At 47.2% G+C, this 18,318-nt stretch overlaps 3 protein-coding genes across 3 annotated transcripts; all 3 read right to left on the bottom strand.

Moving 5' to 3' along the window:
• Nucleotides 1-1,051: 1,051 nt before the first annotated feature.
• LOC4329813 (glycine-rich cell wall structural protein) lies at nucleotides 1,052-1,961 on the bottom strand. The gene is made up of 2 exons (XM_015768325.3): nucleotides 1,763-1,961; nucleotides 1,052-1,630 (listed from the first exon to the last, which is right to left on the bottom strand). Exons 1-2 carry the CDS (start codon nucleotides 1,851-1,853, stop codon nucleotides 1,359-1,361), a joined length of 363 nt encoding a protein of 120 aa, XP_015623811.1. The 5' UTR covers nucleotides 1,854-1,961; the 3' UTR covers nucleotides 1,052-1,358.
• Nucleotides 1,962-5,075: 3,114 nt separating this feature from the next.
• Nucleotides 5,076-5,851, bottom strand: LOC4329812 (glycine-rich cell wall structural protein). The gene is made up of 2 exons (XM_015768564.3): nucleotides 5,664-5,851; nucleotides 5,076-5,581 (listed from the first exon to the last, which is right to left on the bottom strand). Exons 1-2 carry the CDS (start codon nucleotides 5,746-5,748, stop codon nucleotides 5,352-5,354), a joined length of 315 nt encoding a protein of 104 aa, XP_015624050.1. The 5' UTR covers nucleotides 5,749-5,851; the 3' UTR covers nucleotides 5,076-5,351.
• Nucleotides 5,852-8,189: 2,338 nt separating this feature from the next.
• LOC4329811 (protein FLUORESCENT IN BLUE LIGHT, chloroplastic) lies at nucleotides 8,190-10,716 on the bottom strand. Its single transcript, XM_015768036.3, has 5 exons — nucleotides 10,498-10,716; nucleotides 10,225-10,382; nucleotides 9,529-9,694; nucleotides 9,111-9,428; nucleotides 8,190-8,722 (listed from the first exon to the last, which is right to left on the bottom strand). Exons 1-5 carry the CDS (start codon nucleotides 10,601-10,603, stop codon nucleotides 8,511-8,513), a joined length of 960 nt encoding a protein of 319 aa, XP_015623522.1. The 5' UTR covers nucleotides 10,604-10,716; the 3' UTR covers nucleotides 8,190-8,510.
• Between the last annotated feature and the right edge of the window lie 7,602 nt (nucleotides 10,717-18,318).

Genomic DNA, 18,318 nt, shown 5'->3' with positions numbered 1-18,318 from the left:
AACGGTTTTGTTCCCTTGGTTTCCTCCGATCGAGAGGATGCGTCGATCATCGGTCGATCGGTCCATGCCACACTTGATTAGTACTCCCTCCGTTTCGTTTTATTTGACACCATTAACTTTTTAACACAAGTTTGACCGCTCTCATCTTATACAAAAAATTTAAATAATTATTAATTATTTTCCTATTATTTGATTCATTGTTAAATATACTTTTATGCATACGTATAGTTTTACATATTTCACAAAAGTTTTTGAATTGTGAAATATGTAAAACTATATGTGTCCATGAAAGTATATTTAACAATGAACCAAATGATATGAAAAGAATAAATAATTACTTAAATTTTTTTGAAGAAGACGAATGGTCAAGCACGTACTAAAAAGTCAGCGGTGTCTTCCTCTTTTGTTTCTACAGTGGCCAATGCATCATCTTCAACTTCTACAACCAGAGAAGGAGGAAAAGAGGAGAGGGAGGGAGATGACGGTCTCACCAACGCTGGTAACGTCAACTTTCTCCGTGAGCCTTAGTGTCGGCCACACCTAATAAACTCCAATATGCTTCCTTTGGATGAGGGTTTTTAAAGTTGGAGTGAGGAGGGGGAAGGGGGCGAGGGGAAGGTGAGGGCGCTTTAGAGGGATAATCGGGGTGGTGGAAAGCCAATAGTAGTAGTCGAAGTGGATGGTGGTGGGGGCAAAGGACGTCAAGGAGGTGACGGTGCAAGCCACCGAACACAGTGGATGAGAGGCAGGGTAAGAAAATCTTGCTGCAGTTGTTCAATAGGATGATAGCAGCGTGCGGAGAAGGAGAAGGAATGGAGGGAGGGAAGCAGCAGAGATTGCACGGCCGATAAGTCTCATCTCACTGCCACGCAATGCTAGCGAGATGGAGGAGCTAGCATTGATGGAGGTGCGACACACTAGATCGAGTTACCTCATTTGCGCTAACCTTGATGAGATCTCAACCGTTCATAAACCGATCGGTGGACAGAGAAATATGAAGTAATAACTGATTAATAGGTAAGCAAAAAAAAAAATCAAAGCAATAGAAGTCTTTAACAATACCACTATAACTATATAGAGGTAGATTTATTCCATCACATGCATAATAATACAAAGTGATACATACATCGGTCACACACACAGTACTGATCGATCGACCATACCCTAATTAAAAACAGTGGAAAATAAGCATTATGTGTTCTCCACTTCTCCAAGATCACTGTGCATACGTACATATATAAGTATGGCGGCCACACACACGTACACGTATAGAGATCATACGCGCCGCCTTTGATTTTATTGACGAAACCAAACTAAAATTAAACATGTGCCGAGGATCGATCGATCGATCGATTGGATCAGTTGTGGGGATCCACCTCCGGGCGGTACATGGGCTCCGGGATCTCGTCGGGGCTCGCGCAGCAGCGGCATCCGCCGCGGTAGCCGTAGCCGCAGCAGCGGCAGCCGTGCCAGCCTCCTCCTCCGCCCGGGTAGCCACCGCCGCCGCCGCGCCCCGGATAGCCGTAGCCGCGCCCCGGATAGCCATAGCCGCCGCCCCGTGGTGGGTACCCGCCGCCGCCGCGCCAGTAGTCCTGCACGTCCACCTTGGTGTCCTCCTTCTTGTTAGCCTCTGCATATCATATCGATCACCGACGACGTTGTAGTTAATTAAGCCAAGAACACATATGAGATACTAATAATTGCGTGTTGAGAGCTAAGCTAGAACTAATAATTAACTTGGGAAGAAACGACGAGAACTCACGGGTTTCGTCGGCGGCGGAGGCGGCGACGAGGAAAGCGGCGGCGAGGAGGACGACGGCGAACGCGATGAGAGCCTGCCTGGTCGACGCCATTGCTCCTACGATCGATCGATCGATCTCTTCTCCTCGCTAAGTAGTAAGATCTTACTGTCTTGTTCTTTGTAGTAGCTGCTAATACCACTGCGAAGTGCAGTGTTTGATGAGAGGCAATGCATGCATACCAAGCGTATTTATAGGCGACGACGCTTGCTCATAGTCCTATGAGATCGCGAGGTGCACGCAGATGAGCAAGAGATCGAGCAAGTTTGACGCGTGTTGCAACGGTGTAGGGCCCGTGCACAGACAGGGAGTCATGGAACGTTAGCGGTTGGGGAGATGGATGCTTGGCATTTAGCCATTGAAACCTGCAACGCATATATATGCAAACAGTGGTAGCAGTAGCCTGTTGGATGGATCGACCGATCGAGCTTGATCTCTGTGGGCGACTGGAGATTTGATGAGTTGGGCTGTGGTGGAAACAAGCCAAGTTTGACTCGGCGAGGGCGTGCAGCATGGTCGATCGATCGGTCTGAAAACTCTGAATATATTGCACGCATTGATCACAGCTTCGATTCTGAACCACAGAACGAGATCGATCGAGAACCATTTGGATAACATATCTTCTTCTGATCGATGCCATGATGAGGGCTACGGCTGCGTGCTCCCTTGATTTTCAAATGGATATGTATGTTGTCTTTAGACAACGTGAATCCGGAACTCAAAAAGTTTTACACCAAACTATTACTCCATTTCAAAATGGTTGACACCGTTGACTTTTTAGCACATGTTTGACCGCTCGTCTTATTAAAAATTTTTTTATGAAATATGTAAAACTATATGCGTACATGAAAGTATATTTAACAATGAATCAAATGATATGAAAAGAATAAATAATTACTTAAATTGTTTAAATAAGACGAATGCTCAAACACGTACTAAAAAGTTAACGGTGTCAAACATTTTAAAACGGAGGGAGTAATAATTAAGCTTTATATGTCATATATGAAACTGATATTGATATATTGTCGAAAAAGATACTCATGTGGTCCTATTTTTATTAAGTTTTATTTTAACATATTATTGAAAAATAATGTTCTATCGAGATATCTTCAAAGATTAACCTCAAGAGAACAAACGAAGTAATTAGTACTCAGGCTAGCTAACCTGAGGACGTTAACTTAGAAACAGAAAATAGGGGATTGTTAGGCTTCATGTGACTCAAACTATGAACCTTTTGATCAGGCGAGGCAGGTTGAGAAGGGGAGATGGCGAGGAGACTCACTGACAATGGCAATGACGTCCTTAGTGAGCCTCAACACTGATGACACCTAAACTTCAGCAAACTTTACAAGATTATATTTTTGGGCTTGAAAGCGGTGGGAGAGGGAGGGACAACCAAGGATAAAGTAGGCACGAATCATATACAGTGAGGCTAGTCGGCCTTTGCATAACTTCAATACTAGTAAGTGGAATCACGTACCCATTTCACCCTTGGTCTATTCTTTGGTCGTTCACATTTGTGTGAAAAAACCTAGCCCATTTGATATACTTGGGAGTAGTGGCGGACGCAACTTTAAAATATAGATGGGCGGAGAACGGAGATGTTCACTCAATAAGAGCAATCGAACATAACATTTCCATAACTACCTCAATATGTTGGGTGTTCACACCTTGTTATACCTAATTTTGATGACCTGTGACTACTGTAAGGGGGTAAGGAGGTCTTTAGGGTGTGGGGCGACACGAGTCGTAGCTGAGTCGGTCGACCCATCCTACCTAATGGGTAGATCCGCCCCTGCTTAGGAGCATTTTCTTAAAGCCAAAAGCTAAGTAGAACTTGTACTAAAGTGGTTCTAGGCATTAAGCATATCTCTATTGATGTAAAAGCGTATACTTTCTCCTTCCATCACCTTCTCCCATCGTTCGCAACACATCCGTACCTCCGCGCATGTAATCACCAGATCCAATGTTTTATTTTTAATCACTTTCTTAGATTATCTCTAATTATATGAGTGTCGTTATAATGTACGGTCATGTTACTTGCATTGAAAAAGGCTAACCGGGTCGTTGGTCTGGCCGGGGAAGAGTAGAACTATAGTTGTGGGGCTGGTTTGTTAGTGCGGAAAGACAGATGTAACGTAGGACACATGGACCAAATGAAGGCCCAAACCATCTCTTTTGCGGTCCATAGCGTAGAACGAGCAAAAATACAACCGAAAACTACAAAAGGAAAATCTTATGCCATGTCACAACCGATGGTCAAAGATTCTTCTATAATTTTTCCGACCATCTTGATTGACCAGTTCCTCCAAAAAAAATAATCGAGCTAGATGTTGTTTGTTGAAACCTTTATCGTGTTTCCAAACTTATCATGCCATCTCTGAAAGAGTGTAGTTTTAGTCAAGAAACTTATCCATAAAAAATATAGTTTTAGAGATATCTTTAATACTACTTCATTTTTTTCCTTATTTTTCGCCGTTGAACCAATAGCAATTCCGCCTCTTTTCCAGCCTCCTCGTTTTCTCTCCATATTATAGAAGGATGTAGTGCTATTTTACTCTCTCGCTTAATATATTTTTGACTAGCTAAAACTATTCCTTTAGGAACGGAGGGAGTATTTCTATGCCTATGTAGAGCAGTACAAGACACTGTGGTGGCAAGATAGTATGTGGCAGAAGTACCAAACACCCCTTATAAACGACATGTGCATATATGTTAGGTAATTTTATCATTCTTGATAAGGTATCGGAGGATATCACATTTTCTATTGTAAAATTTATCTAATGATACTTTTCTATGAACCGTAAAATTTCTCATGTATGTTTTCTAGATTCTGTTTTGCTGGCCATGTGCGGCTAGCTGCGCGTGTTGCACCTCGAAGTTTTCCGGTCCCCCATCTCTCGAGCGCAGTACGTCCAGCGTTGCCGATCTGCTGTTCTGCAGTAATATTGATCGATCCCAGGCCCAACATCTCCTCGTACATCGCCGTAGAAAGGCCCTGATTTCAGCCAATATCCCAGCCCCATCCTCCGGAAGATGGACTGACGACTTCGATCGACTTCGCCGGTAGGGGTAGCCACAATCGATCTGTTTCTCCCCAGCACATCGTCTTGCGCACAGTACGAGTCCTACTACACCAGAAACCTTGCACATGTATAGATGCCTGTTTTATGTGTTCTTAACTCGTGAAGGAGAGAAACGCACTATAGGTGTTAGTTTTAGCTGTTTTGGTACCCTATAGCGTCGATCTTTATATGCATTTTTAGTAGCTAGTGGTATTAGAAGTACTAGTACTAGTTTTTATTGACATATACTCATGTATAGTAACATATATCGGCACAAACCCCGCCGCCGTATGCACGCAGATACATACGTACGTACGTGGTCCATATATACATATACGTGCACAGACTTTTATATGTACACATATATACGTGCTGGCATACACATTTTCATTATTCAGTATTCACTTGGTTTAGTTGCTGCGTACGTTGCTAGCGAGCTCCGGCGCCGGCCGTACGTACGTACGTCGGACGATCGTCTGAGACTTAATTAGTTGTGCGCCTCGGGGCGGTACATGGGGTCCGGCTTCTCGTCGGCGGTCGCGCAGCAACGGCGGCAGCCGCCGTGGTATCCGTAGCCGCCGCAGCATCCGTGATGGCACTGCCCACCGGGGTAGCCGCCGCCGCCACCTCCGTGATGGCCGCCCCCACCGTGGTCGTCGTGCCAGTCCTGGACGCCCGCGCCGCCGCCGCTCTCCGTCTTCTTCTGCTCCTTGCCATCTGCAACAAATTCATAAATTAAGCAATAAACCGATCGATCGGAGGTGAAGAAAGATATATATGCATGTGTGTGTGCGCTCACGAGGTTGGTCGGCGGCGGCGGCGAGGAGGACGGCGGATGCGAGGAGGACAGCGAGCAAGAGCAGGGCCTTGGACGACGACGCCATGGTGGTCGATCGATCCTACTAGCTTGCAGCTGGCTTTTGCTAAGCCGGTGTGGTACTGAAGTGAAGATGTAGGAGCAAAAGCTAGCTAGCTAGCTAGTGCTCTGATCTGTGACGTATGAGGTTAGAGTCATATTTATAGTGCTGAAAAGCTGAGTCATAGGCGGTGATAAGCATGAAACTGGCTGCAGCTAGAAGACGACACGTACGTTACGGCGCAATGGGCAGATGAGACGAATGATCTAAGATAGTAAGATCTACTAACTTCTGGGCCCGTTCAATTCCCCAAAAATTTTTCCCAAAAACATCACATCTAATCTTTAGACATATGCATGAAACATTAAATATAGATAAAAAGAAAAACTAATTGCACAGTTATGGAGGAAATCGCGAGACGAATCTTTTAAGCCTAATTAGTTCGTGATTAGTCATAAGTGCTACAGTAACCCACATGTGCTAATGACAGCTTAATTAGTCTTAAAAGATTCGTCTCACGGTTTCCAGGTGAGTTCTGAAATTATTTTTTTCATTCGTGTCTGAATACCCCTTCTGATATCCGGTCAAACGTTCGATGTGAAAACCAAAAAATTTTATTTTTCCCAACTAAACACACCCTCTGTATGAAGGACAAAAGAAATAGTTCCATCGGTGAAGCAGCGAAGTGGTTCAGAATTCAGAGAATTCAGCACCTACCACGCACTACCAGGATCATGCTTACATGCTGCTACATACTCTCTGAACTGAATCGCTGTGACTCATAAGAACAGGGGCATGGACAACTCTGCCTCTTGCAATTTTTTCGACTTTTTGGTTGCTCTCATCCTGATCTCTCTCAAGTCTGAACCCATTATCCCGTCCAAGCGATGCGTACGTGCAGATGATACAGCTGTAAGCATTTCTGCAGCCGTACGTGTCATCTACTCGATCGTCTATCCATTCAGTTCACCCCGCGTATGTTCGATTGTTCGTAGTGCCCCAGGTGAAACTGGTACAGCGGTGCGTGTTGGGCGACTTGGATGGGGGCAGAGATAGCAATGGGTACATACCCATCGGGTTTTCTCATCCTCTACTCACATTCGTGATGACTAAAAATTCTCGCTCCAACACCCACATCCGTTCGCGGGTGTAAGATTTCTTTTCATACCCACTAAACTAACTGATAGCACTAATAATTTTGCACAACAATCAGACGATTACAACGCAAGACATCATGATAGATATAACCTTGGTTAACATTCAAAACCATGTAAACAAATCGTGCAAGAACCAGACCATATATGATAGGTAAACAAATCATACGAGAACTAAACCATATATTACCGTTCAAAAGGAAGTACACATCATGCTAGGCACACGGGTTTTTTTACCCATGGATTACTGGTACAGGTGGCGAATTAAAAAACAGATTTATACCACCTACCCAATGGATAAGGATTACTGCTCACTAGTAGACCCACGAGTACAACAATTAGATTTTATATGGCTCCTAATAGAGCAAAAATCATCGATCCTGGTCATGGGAGCCCTCTAGATGGGGCAGTTCCAGGGGCGGAGATAGAGTATATTAGGGGGTGCCCAGGAACCCGGTCAAGAAAACTGTTTAGTTATACCTCACCTATTTTCACTATGTGTGCACCACCCTCAATATAATTTAGGCACCCGTATTAGCTTAAACTCGATCTAAAGTAAAGTAAATTAAGTAAGTGGCACCCTCCATTTTGTTCTAGCTCCGCCCCTGGGCAGTTCAAAAAGAGGTTGAGCACATTGCACTACTGTAGTGCGTGTTGTGTGGTACACACCCCACCATTATCCAGTGCAACTAGACTTATCTAACATATGTAAAGGGGACATGAATTTCTAACATGATCCCACGTATCAGTGACATGTGCCTTCACCACATGTTCGCACGCCTATTTGGTCACTTACACGAAATCAAGAATTATTTTTGCGTTGGTAGACAAACTTACTTTCCTAGCAAAATTACCTTGATGAGCCTGGATAGTAAGTCAAAAGAAAATAGTAACTCCTAACAGGGAAATGTATTTTCCTGAGGGTTTTTCCACCTTCACGAAAGACTGCTGGTATATTGGTTTCCTTCCTTTTGGTCATAAGTATTTGGCGTTGGTCATAAATATTTGGTGTTAGGATAAGATTATATAAATTTTTTGAAAATCCGCGTATAATACTAGCCATTGCTTGTCAGATGCCCCTGGGACGATGTATATGAAATTTTACGAGGGAGAGGAGATGCGGAAAACATCAAGAGGACAGCAGGACAGCACAGGATGGCCTTGATCGGTCCATTAAAGATGGCTGGAGATAACGTTGATCGACCAGTCAGCTATGCCAAGACTTTCTGCCGTATCATGTGTCAGGATATGACGATCGACGATGAAGATGATCTTCTATTCGTCTCTTCAGGACTGCAAAGTAACTATATAGTGTAGCAGATCGGTAGATATATATATTTTTAAGATATTTGAACTTTGGCAGAGTTATTTTAGGAAGATCAGTAGATGCGTGCACCGTGTGTGTACGCAGTGCTTGCCGCTTGCAACAGGCAGCAAACCAGACCAAGCTTTGCCATTGTTATCTCAAGTAGCACGCACCACTGACATTTATATACAAGAGTTGAGCTTTTTTTCCTTGAGCGATTCAAGCGCTCCCACAAAGCTAAAATGAGGCCAACAAATTGACTGTTTTGCTGAACATCAACCATGCAACAGGAAGAAACCAAATCGTTTGGGTCAGGAAAGCCCAAGCGTTTACTCACCACCGCCGGGCTGCAACCTTGATATGTACTTGTCATACAACTTCGCCGCTCGCTCTAGATCCCCAAGCTCCGTGTAGCAGTCAGCTATGGCGCCGTAGGCCTCGGTGCACCCGGAATCCTCGCCCGTTTCCTTGGAAAGCTCCAGGACTTTATAGTAGCAGTTCATTGCTTCTCTGTATTTGCCCAATCTTTGTAGCGATGCACCTAATGCAAAACAAAAGGAAAAACTCAAATCACAGTTGAAAACTCAAATAATATAATTGCTTTCTATCTGACAGTGATTGCTTCTTAAGCTTGAAACTCGATGAACCTTTTGAACTGTGTTCGCTATAATTGAGTTTCACAGAAGTGGAAAGTAGCACCATAAACCAAAGGCTTGGTGCTTAATGGTTGATACGACACCAATAACACAATTCAATTCGATAAACACTTTTTAGTGATTATATAGCCTAACTATAAGACCCAGAGCCTACCTGTCTTTCTTGTTTGTAGCTAATTTTTCGAACAGTACGGTAAAACATCACATTATGTACTTTCTATTATGACAGTGAAGAAATAACTATATGATGGTTATTATTAGAAAGAAACGAACCTAATCCACGAGCAGCTTTCTTCTCCTCAAAGCGATCTCCTACGCTCTTTGCGAGCTCCAGAGCTGCCCTGAATTCCTTTACTGCCATATCAAGATCTTGATTCCTCATAAATGTCTTCCCGTTTCTCAAATTTACTGTCAGTTGTTGCTTCCTGGGATCTACAATAACTTCAGTTTCTGTTGCTCTGCCAACTGGCGCGTAAGTAAGGCCAGGAGCAAATGACTCAATCTGCGCCTGTCTTCTAAGTGCCGTGTTAATTTGGCGAAGTTGAGTGTTCAGTCGCTTTAATTCCTCCTTTCTTTGCCGTGCTAGTAATCCTGCAAATCACATAGGGAAAGCAAAATAAAATGTGGTTCGCTTCATCAAAATTATATAAATCCAGTTGAGCTTGCAAGTACACAGGTTTGCATATCTTACCACCAACAGCAGCACCTATTAGAGCCACAGCAATAAAAATGGGCATATTGGCCATAGAATTAGCTGGCTGACATGTCTCCGCCGATGCCGATGCCTCAAGAGGCACAGCAAGTATTGACATGGTTGAAATAACAGCAGCTTTCAGAAGGTCAGGTTGTGCCCATTTCTGCAGCAACAATTTTCACAAACAGGTCAAAAATAAAGAGCAAAAAGTTGCAGAACGTAGTAGAAGGGGAAAGAAAGAAGCATTCTCATATGTGAAGGATATACATTATGAACAAAACAATAATATGATTGATCTCCCACAAAGTTTTTGGTCACTGGTAAGTGGTAACCCGCCCCCAAAGATAACATTGTAATAAGCTTATCGGACCTAAAGTCGTACACACGAAAAGTAATATTTATCCTGCTCTAATCACAATCTACAAACTATTATCAGGCCTTTATGTGGCAAAAGGATAATGTAATCCGCCGAGCAACAATCAGGTTACAAATGCCTTCCAATTACAGGCTTTATCTCACTGCGTGTACGGCATCAACGGGGTTGTCAATTATCATGTCATGTCACCTCACAAATGAAAGGCTCAATTCACGCGTCATGCTAAATCTCAAACCGATTCCACGGTTGGATTGGATTGTTGACCCAGTCTGGCTTGTTTTCGCAGCAATCCAAAATCGAAGCCTAAATGGCCTTACCTGGTGATCGGGAAGGACTCGCCGAAGGGCACGCAGCAACCGAGACGCCTCTCCGTCATCGCGGTCTTCGAGATGCACGAAGTAACCGCCGCCGCCGCAGCCGTAAGCCCGAGAATGGGGCACGGAGCTGACACGTAGGGGCGCCGCCGCCGCCTCATCTGTTCCCCCCACGACGATACGGTATGACGAATCAATCCTCACAGAGCGCTAGGGCTAGCCTTGCGGCAGGCGGGGCGCGAGTGAGAAGAGAGGAACCTCGAGGATGAGGCTTACCGGCGAAGGGGAGGACGGGGCGGCGGCGGCGGCCAGGGAGGAGGGAGTGGGCGCGGGGGTGCGGGGAGACTCCGCGGCAGGAGAGCGCCGCCGCGCGCGCAGGCATGGGCGGCTGGCTGGTCGCGTTGGCTCGGTCGTCGGGCGGCGTCGGCGTTGGCGGCGGCGGTGGGAAGGATGGCGGAGGGGGGTGGCGATGGTCTCGTCACGTGAAGTGCGCGTGCGTGGAATGGAAGTGGACGGGTTCTTCTTCTGGTTCTGGTTCTCAAGGTGGGCCTGTGGGCCTTCGCTTGCCTGCGGGCTGTTGTAGCACACGGTTTCGATCGATCGATCCACGACGTTACAACTTCTCTTTTCCTTCTCTCTTTTTTTGACTCGAGACTTTATTCAACTCTAAAGTTTAAGTTTCTCGTTTTACGGTAGCACGTTTTTTTAAAGTTTTTTTAAAATAATTTCTATATAAAATTTTTTTAAAAAAAACGAATGAATCCATTTTTAAAATTTATAATATTTAATACTCCCTCGTCCCAGAATATAAGTATTTTTCACTTCGACACGATCTTCGAGATGCTACTTTAACCAATAATATCTATAAAAGTAAAATGTTTTAAATAAAAATAGTTGCATGTTATGATAGTTTGTTTAATCATAAATCTAGTAAGATCAATTTTACATGATTGATATTTTTTTTATTTTTTACTATTAATAGTCAAAGTTAAAAATATTTGACTTGGCACTATTATAAAAATCCTTATATTTTGTAACAGAGGGAGTACGTAATTAATCGGGGAGTACGTAATTAATCGGGGAAGCACTAGTGGTGTGTTGGTGACCGGGATTCAAAGTCCATGTGCCCACAAATATTATGCACATATAGGTGGACTTTCAATAGATGGTGTGTGCATGCGCGTGTACGTCTGTCGTGTAATATAAAAATAATAATTAATCATGTGCTAATGAGCTTTCTCATTTTGCACATCCAATAAAATGTGTGGTACCAATTAATAAAGATATGAGACTGAAAAAATATCTTCAGAATCATCCTTATAAAATAATCACCGCTGAGTATTCAATAGTAATTATATTGTATCAACAACAATATCCGGGAAAATATGAATAGTAATTCACTACAACTTAAAATTAAAAAGGCAAAATGTGCTATAGGATACCAAAAAAACGCGTAACTAGCTTAGGGACACCGAGAAAACGTGGAACTGCCCCAGGACACTACAAAATTTGTGAAATTTGCCGTAGGACACTGAGCTCATTATTTTATCATTTTCCAGCTGAAAGTGGCGAGTATTTTTTCAAAATGCCTAGATTGCCCCGTGTCCCAAACTCAGTTGCCACACACCACTCAGCGGATGGCATCATGGAGCTCGCCGCCGGGGAGTCCGCCATGTGCAGCCGTCGGCGGGACCCATCGCCGGAGTCGTCGTCGTCATCAGGTTCCCTGAGGTGGCAGAGCTCTTGGATGTGTGCTGGCTGGAGATCATCGGCAAGCTGCAGCTCTCGCTCCTCTCTCCAGCGACGACCTACGCCGCTGTCACGCCCAGAAATTCCCGAATAGAATTCCAAGCATAATGTGCATTAAAATTCCATGAACACTTTGTTCATCAGGTTCATGAAGAATGCAGGTGTATTGGTAAGTCCAAAAGACATAACCGTGCACTCATACAACCCATACCGAGTGGTGAAGGCTGTCTTGAGAATATCCTCTTCCCGAATCATCAACTGATGGTAGCCTGATCACAGGTCTATTTTGGAAAACACCCTGGCTCCTTTCAGCTGATCAAACAGATCATCAATCTGCGGCAAAGGGTATTTGTTCTTGATGGTGACCTCATTGAGTGCGCGATAATCGACGCACATTCTCTTCGTCTTGTCCTTCTTCTCCACAAAAATGACCGGAGCACCCCAAGGTGAAGTACTTGGTCAAATGTACCCTTTCTGCAGTTGCTCATCAACCTGCTTCTTGACCTCTGCTAGCTCGTTGGCTGCCATTCTGTACGGTCTCTTGTAAATTGGAGCAGTCCCCGGTGCCAAATCAATCCGGAATTCAATCTCTCTCTTGGGTGGCATGGTAGTGAGGTCCTTAAGGAACACCTCTAGATACTCGCAGACTATGGGGATATCTTCCAATTTCCTCGAACTCTTCTCCTCAGTGACCACCGGATTTTCCACCTCAATCTGATTTAAGGAGATTCCCTGCTTCAGTGCGACTGGTGACTTGTACACCACTGTTTCCCCTTTCTCATTGGTCAAGGTGACCGTGCGATTCGCACAATCAATGACACCCTTGAACTTGGTCAGCCAATCCATCCCAAGAATGACATCTAGATCTTTGGATTCGAGAAGGATGAGGTTGGCTAGAAATGGTGATCTTTGGATTTCTATTGTTACAGAAGGGCTGAATTGAACCGAGGTGGAGCTATTCCCGGGGGTATGAACCTGCATTGGTGTACTAAGTTCTTCTCTTATTAACCCATGTACCCCAACAAACTTCTTTGAAATGAATGAATGCGTCGCACCAGAATCTAAAAGTACTTTTGCAGAAATTGAGTTGACAGGAAACGTACCCAGTACGACCTCTGGTGCTGCTTGCGCCTCTTCTACGGATGCGTGGTTGATACGAGCTTGGGCAAACCTTGGCTCGGCACGCCTTGGCTTCGGGCACTTGTCAGCAAAGTGGCCATGCTCGCCACAGTTGAAGCAGGACCCTGGCTTTGCTCCAGTCTCCTTCTTGGCTTGGACTGATGGAGCTGCCTGTGCTGTGGCCATTGGTGGGCGCGGAGATGCACTGCGGTTGGGCTGACCTCCCGGGTGGTTCTGGCTGCCACTGGCGCCCTGGTGGAAGCTGCTTGAGTTGAAAGGGCGATGCTGGCGGACAATCATGGTGGTAGGTCTACCCTGCTGCCCGGGAGTGAAGCGTGGTCGCTGGTGACTTCCTTGGTTGAACCGGAACTGCGCTACCTTTCTCTTCCTGTCCATTTTGTTGCGCTGATCCTCCTGACGGATTGCCTTATCTAACAGCTTCTCGAAGTCAGCGTAATCCCCGGAGATCAACTGGTTGGTCAGCTCGTCATCCAGGCCTGCTAGGAACTTCTCCTGCTTTTCTGCGTCAGTGCGGACATCCTCCGGTGCATATCACGCTAGGCGATTGAACTCATGCAGATACTCTGTTACTGTCCTGTTGCCCTGATGGAGTGCCCGGAATTCTCTCTTCTTTTGTGCCACGACCCCGTCTGGCACTTGCGCCTTCCGGAAGCTGCGACAGAACTCTGCCCAAGTAACTTCTGTGCCTGGCGGGCGGGTAGCCATGTGGTTGTCCCACCAAGCTGACGCGGGACCCTGGAGCTGGTGTGTGGCGAAGGCGACCTTCTCCTGATCGTTGCACTGCAGAAGATTGAGCTTCTTCTCTATGTCATGGAGCCAGTCATTTGCCTCCATGGGGTTGGTGGTGCTAGAGAAGGTGGGTGGCCTGACGCGTAGAAACTCCGGCAGCTTGGACTGAGGGGGAGGGGGACCAAACTGCTGCTGCTGCTGCTCGGCTTGCTGCTACATCCTCTGGTGCATCTGCTGGTGCTGCTGCTGCATCTGTTGCATCATGGCCGCCATCATCTGAGTCTGATGGGCCATCACTTGTGCAAGAGTCAGGTTCTCGGGGAGCGGTGGCGGACCGTTGCCAGAGGCGCTGTTAGGATATCCACCGTCGGTGCATTCTTTGCCGTTGCTGCCCTCACCTGCTACACGGCTGCCATTCCTGGTGTTGACCATCTGAAGGGAGAGCAGACGGAGGGGATGGAAAAGAAGAAAAACAGATGCTCAGGAACTAAGCTTTATTATATAGGAATTTAAACTACAATTGTTCTGATCTGAATTAAAACACTTAAAACAGCAAACAAATCCTTATTAAGACAGCCACATCATAGGCACATGATGTCGACCGTCGACTGACCCACAAGCGAACAAGCCTAAACACACAAACTAACAGACAATTACTAAGCAGTCGATAAACTAAGGGAAAACGAGCCTAATGCTCGGAACGGCTCCTGCGGTCGGTGGAGTCGAAGGCGTCCTCCTGCTCGTCGCCAGGTCCCTCTGAGCGGCTCCTGGAGTCTGGCAGATACGTCTCGCCGCTGCCCGGCTCTGAGCCACTGGAACTGCTGCTGCTGTGGTCGCGGCTGCCACTGGGAGTAGCAGGCAACCAACCTCTGTTGCCACTGGCTGGACCCCTGGCGGCTGACGCTGGAGCGAAAGAGAGAGCGGACGCGGGAGCTGACATGACATTGGAACGGGAGCTGGGACTGGAGCTGGAGCTGCGGGCGCTGCGGGAACTGCGGGAGGTGCTGGAGGAGCTGCGGGAGGAGGTGGGTTCCTGGGCGCAAGCTGAATGCGCACGGGTGCATTCGTTGACTTGCGAGGCGTGGTGCGGATCTGGACTCCTCCTGGCGCTGGGAGACCCTTCAACTAAGCGTTTTCCTTCTTCAAGCGTGCTATCTCATCCTTCAGAGCTATGATCCTCACAAGCTTCCCATCATTCAAGGCCTTGGATGCCTTGTGCAGGTCAGAGTGCATCCTGTCCATTCCCCTCATCACGGCGCACATGTGGCTGAAGGTGGTGTCGTTCTCACTGGCCGTACTTAAAGGAAAACATGTTCAAGTGAAAAACGATAGAGCAGTAACATTATAAAATGATGCAGTACTTAAAGGAAAATGATAGAGCATTTGCAATATAGGATCAATATGTTCAAGTGACAAGCATGACTTGCCTTGCTATGCTCCTGGAGGAACCTCGACGACTATTTCAAAGTACACCGGAACATCGGGAGAGCCGGAATCTAAGCGACATACAAAGCAAACAATACAAACAGGCCATAAGCCTACTGAAACAGAGAACAAAACTATTTTTAATGGATTCTATGCATTTTTCTTGATTTACTGAGACTTGAATGGGCTTAAACGGAGCTCGGATGAATTAGATATGAATTTTAGAAGATTCACTGTGTTTTTACTATAAACAGAAAAATCCTTAATTGATTTATTGCGCAATAATTAAAATCCCGGGGAGAGAGAGGGCGGCGCCGACATGCGGGCCCCACATGGCACATGGCAGTGAATCGGGTGGCTGTCCGCGGTGGACTGGGTCCACGGACCGGGAAAGGGGCGGCACACCACGTGGTGCACATGTGGCGCCGACGTGGCGCACACGTGGCGGCCATGTGGCAGCCACGCGGGCGGCGGGATTGGATGGCCCCGATCTACCGCCCGGTAGATCGGACGGCGGAGGCGGCTCGCGGCCAGCGTGCATGGGCACGGCTCAAACCGGCCCGGCGCCCATGGCACGCGGCAGCACGGCTCGACGCAGCGGCGGCGACTGGCGGCGACCGGCCGGCGGCGGAGGGCGGCGGCGTCGCGGTGACACGGACGGGGCTAGCGGCAGCTAAGCGGCTAGGCGGCGGTTAAGCGGTGCGGGAGAGAGAGAGGAAGGGGAGGAGGTGTCTCACCGACGGCGGTTGACGACGGCGAGCGACGGAGGGCGATGACGGCAGCGGGACGAGCTCCGGAACCACCTAGCGAACACGATGAAAGGGGTTAGAGAGAGAGAGAGAGAGGAAGAGGGAAGAGGGCGAGGACGCCGGCCGAAGGCAGCGGCCATGGCGGTGCTCACCGGCGCACGGTGCGGAGTGGGTTCCGGCGGCGGAATCCGACGGGAGTTGGGTGGACGGGGTGGCCCGGACGACGGCGAACGCGACGGCGTCGACGGCGCAGCGGCTAGCGGCGGCTAGCGGCGGCCGGAGCGATGGCGGCGGCGACAGAAATTAGGGCGATGGCGCTAGGGCTGTGGAGTGCACGGGAGCAGACGATTGCAAAACGAAAAAGAGAGAGGAGGGAATAAGGGTGCTTTATATAGGCTCACGAGGGTCGATCGTGGCCAGGGTGACCGCGATTTCGCCGGCGGAGTGGGGAGAGGTGGGGAGGAGAGAGAGGCAGGATTCAAAAATTGAATCCCGGCCGTCTCGAGCGCGGGCGTGGGCGGGAGAGAGAGGGAGTGGGCGCGGGCGGCGGCGTGGGCGACGTGGCCCGGGAGACGCGGGAGCGAGCGGGGCGGCGGTTGCGGGATGCGGCGGTGCCGGCTGGAGGTGGGAGACGGGCCCGACAGGTGGGCCCCACCTGTCGGCGACCCGAAGAGAGGAGGAAGGAGGCGGCCGGCTGCTGGGCCTTGGCCTTCGGCCAGCCCAGCGGGGAAGGGGAGAGGAAGAGAATGGGCCGGCGGCCCATTCGAAAAAAGAAAAAGGAGGGAAAAGGAAAAAGAAAAGGAAGGAAATGAATTTCCTGGGATTAAATATTACTTGTGCTCAATTTTAATTGGTTAAAATTATTTCTAGAGCTCTGAAAATTCCACTAAAAATCTTGTTAGCACATTTCGACATGTAGAACTCAAGAAAAATTCCACATGCCAATTCCGATTATTATTTGCATTAATTTATTAGGGTTTCGCTCTTGCTTTTACACCGGTATTTTCTTGAGGTCATTTATAAATTCAATTTAGGTTTGGGAAAAGAACTTCAGGGTGTGACAGCCGCCTACCTCGTCTACTCCTTCACCGACTACACCACCGGCCTCGAGCGCAACATCAGCATGCCGACTCCCATGGCGACGGTGACCGTCGTCTCTGGCGGCGGGACGAGCAGGCTACCGGCTCTGGCGGCGACGACGACGACGACGACGGAGCACGAGATCTGCCTGCAACACACGGGGGAGAAGGAGACGATGATGCACCGGCAGGAGCTGGTGATCCGCCAGGACAGACGGCGCCGTCGCGGCATCATCATCAACTACCGGCCGTCCCGCCGCAGCCGTCGGCGGGACCCATCGCTGAAGTCGCCGTCATCGTGGAAGCGGTGAGGATAGCGGCCCTGCGGCGGTTGCTGGGCTGCAGCGGCGCGACGCCCCCGCCGGCGCCGGTGCAGGCCAACTGCGACGTGGAGATGGGCCTCCCCGGCGGCGAGAGCAGCGCGTCGCAGCCGGCGATGAAGCCGCAACCAGGTTCTTGATTGCGAAATTGCTCCTCCATCCAACATCCAACCGTGTGTCCGTGTGACCGAGTTTGGTTCGACCGGACCGCGCGTCGGTATAGATTGGGATGCAGGGGCAATCTGGGCATTTTGAAAAAGTACACGTCACTTTCAGCCGGGAAATGATAAAATAATGAGCTTGGTATCCTACGACAAATTTCACAAATTTTGTAGTGTTCTGGGGCAGTTCCACGTTTTCTCGATGTCCCTCAGCTAATTACGTGTTTTTTGGAGTGTCCTGTAGCAAATTTTTCCAATTAAAAAAACATGTGACATGGACGATATAATAAATTTTGCAAAGTTGATTTAAATCATATGATTATAAGTTTTACGACTTATAAAAAAAATCATATGATTATAAAAAAAATCGTATAGATTCTTCTCAACTGGTGATGACAGAATTGCAACGTATAAGAAATGTGGCCTTTTACATTGCTACTACAATTGACACATTTAAATATTTAAATATTGTAGGAGGTAATGGTCGCGGTAATATATGATAAATTATTTGTTGTTACGATGATATTCTTAATGACAAATCAAGATATATAAATCCATTTATGTTATAGCTACACTACTTAAAAAATATGTTAAAACATATTTATTATTAATTGTTATTAAACATATATGTCCATTAATTAACATAAACAATATATAAATATTTTTAATAGATAGAGATGTCATAGTCGTGTGAACAGATGCTAGTCTTTGGGAAGGGCTAGAAATTTTGGTGACTGCCCCTCCT

The sequence above is a fragment of the Oryza sativa genome, chromosome 2 (assembly GCF_034140825.1).
Source record: "Oryza sativa Japonica Group chromosome 2, ASM3414082v1".
Lineage (NCBI taxonomy): Eukaryota > Viridiplantae > Streptophyta > Magnoliopsida > Poales > Poaceae > Oryza > Oryza sativa.
This window is presented reverse-complemented; position numbering and strand designations above follow the sequence as displayed.

What these genes read in the sequence shown, in the direction of transcription:
- LOC4329812 (XM_015768564.3), bottom strand. Translation starts at nt 5,748, where the DNA reads ATGGCGTCGTCGTCCAAGGCCCTGCTCTTGCTCGCTGTCCTCCTCGCA. An exon ending in CGCCGCCGCCGACCAACCTC is followed by an intron (nt 5,582 to 5,663) that starts GTGAGCGCACAC and finishes AATTTGTTGCAG; the next exon opens with ATGGCAAGGAGCAGAAGAAG.
- LOC4329813 (XM_015768325.3), bottom strand. Translation starts at nt 1,853, where the DNA reads ATGGCGTCGACCAGGCAGGCTCTCATCGCGTTCGCCGTCGTCCTCCTC. An exon ending in CTCCGCCGCCGACGAAACCC is followed by an intron (nt 1,631 to 1,762) that starts GTGAGTTCTCGT and finishes TATGATATGCAG; the next exon opens with AGGCTAACAAGAAGGAGGAC.
- LOC4329811 (XM_015768036.3), bottom strand. Translation starts at nt 10,603, where the DNA reads ATGCCTGCGCGCGCGGCGGCGCTCTCCTGCCGCGGAGTCTCCCCGCAC. An exon ending in CCCCGTCCTCCCCTTCGCCG is followed by an intron (nt 10,383 to 10,497) that starts GTAAGCCTCATC and finishes TGGGGGGAACAG; the next exon opens with ATGAGGCGGCGGCGGCGCCC. An exon ending in GAAAGCTGCTCGTGGATTAG is followed by an intron (nt 8,723 to 9,110) that starts GTTCGTTTCTTT and finishes GTTTTGCATTAG; the next exon opens with GTGCATCGCTACAAAGATTG.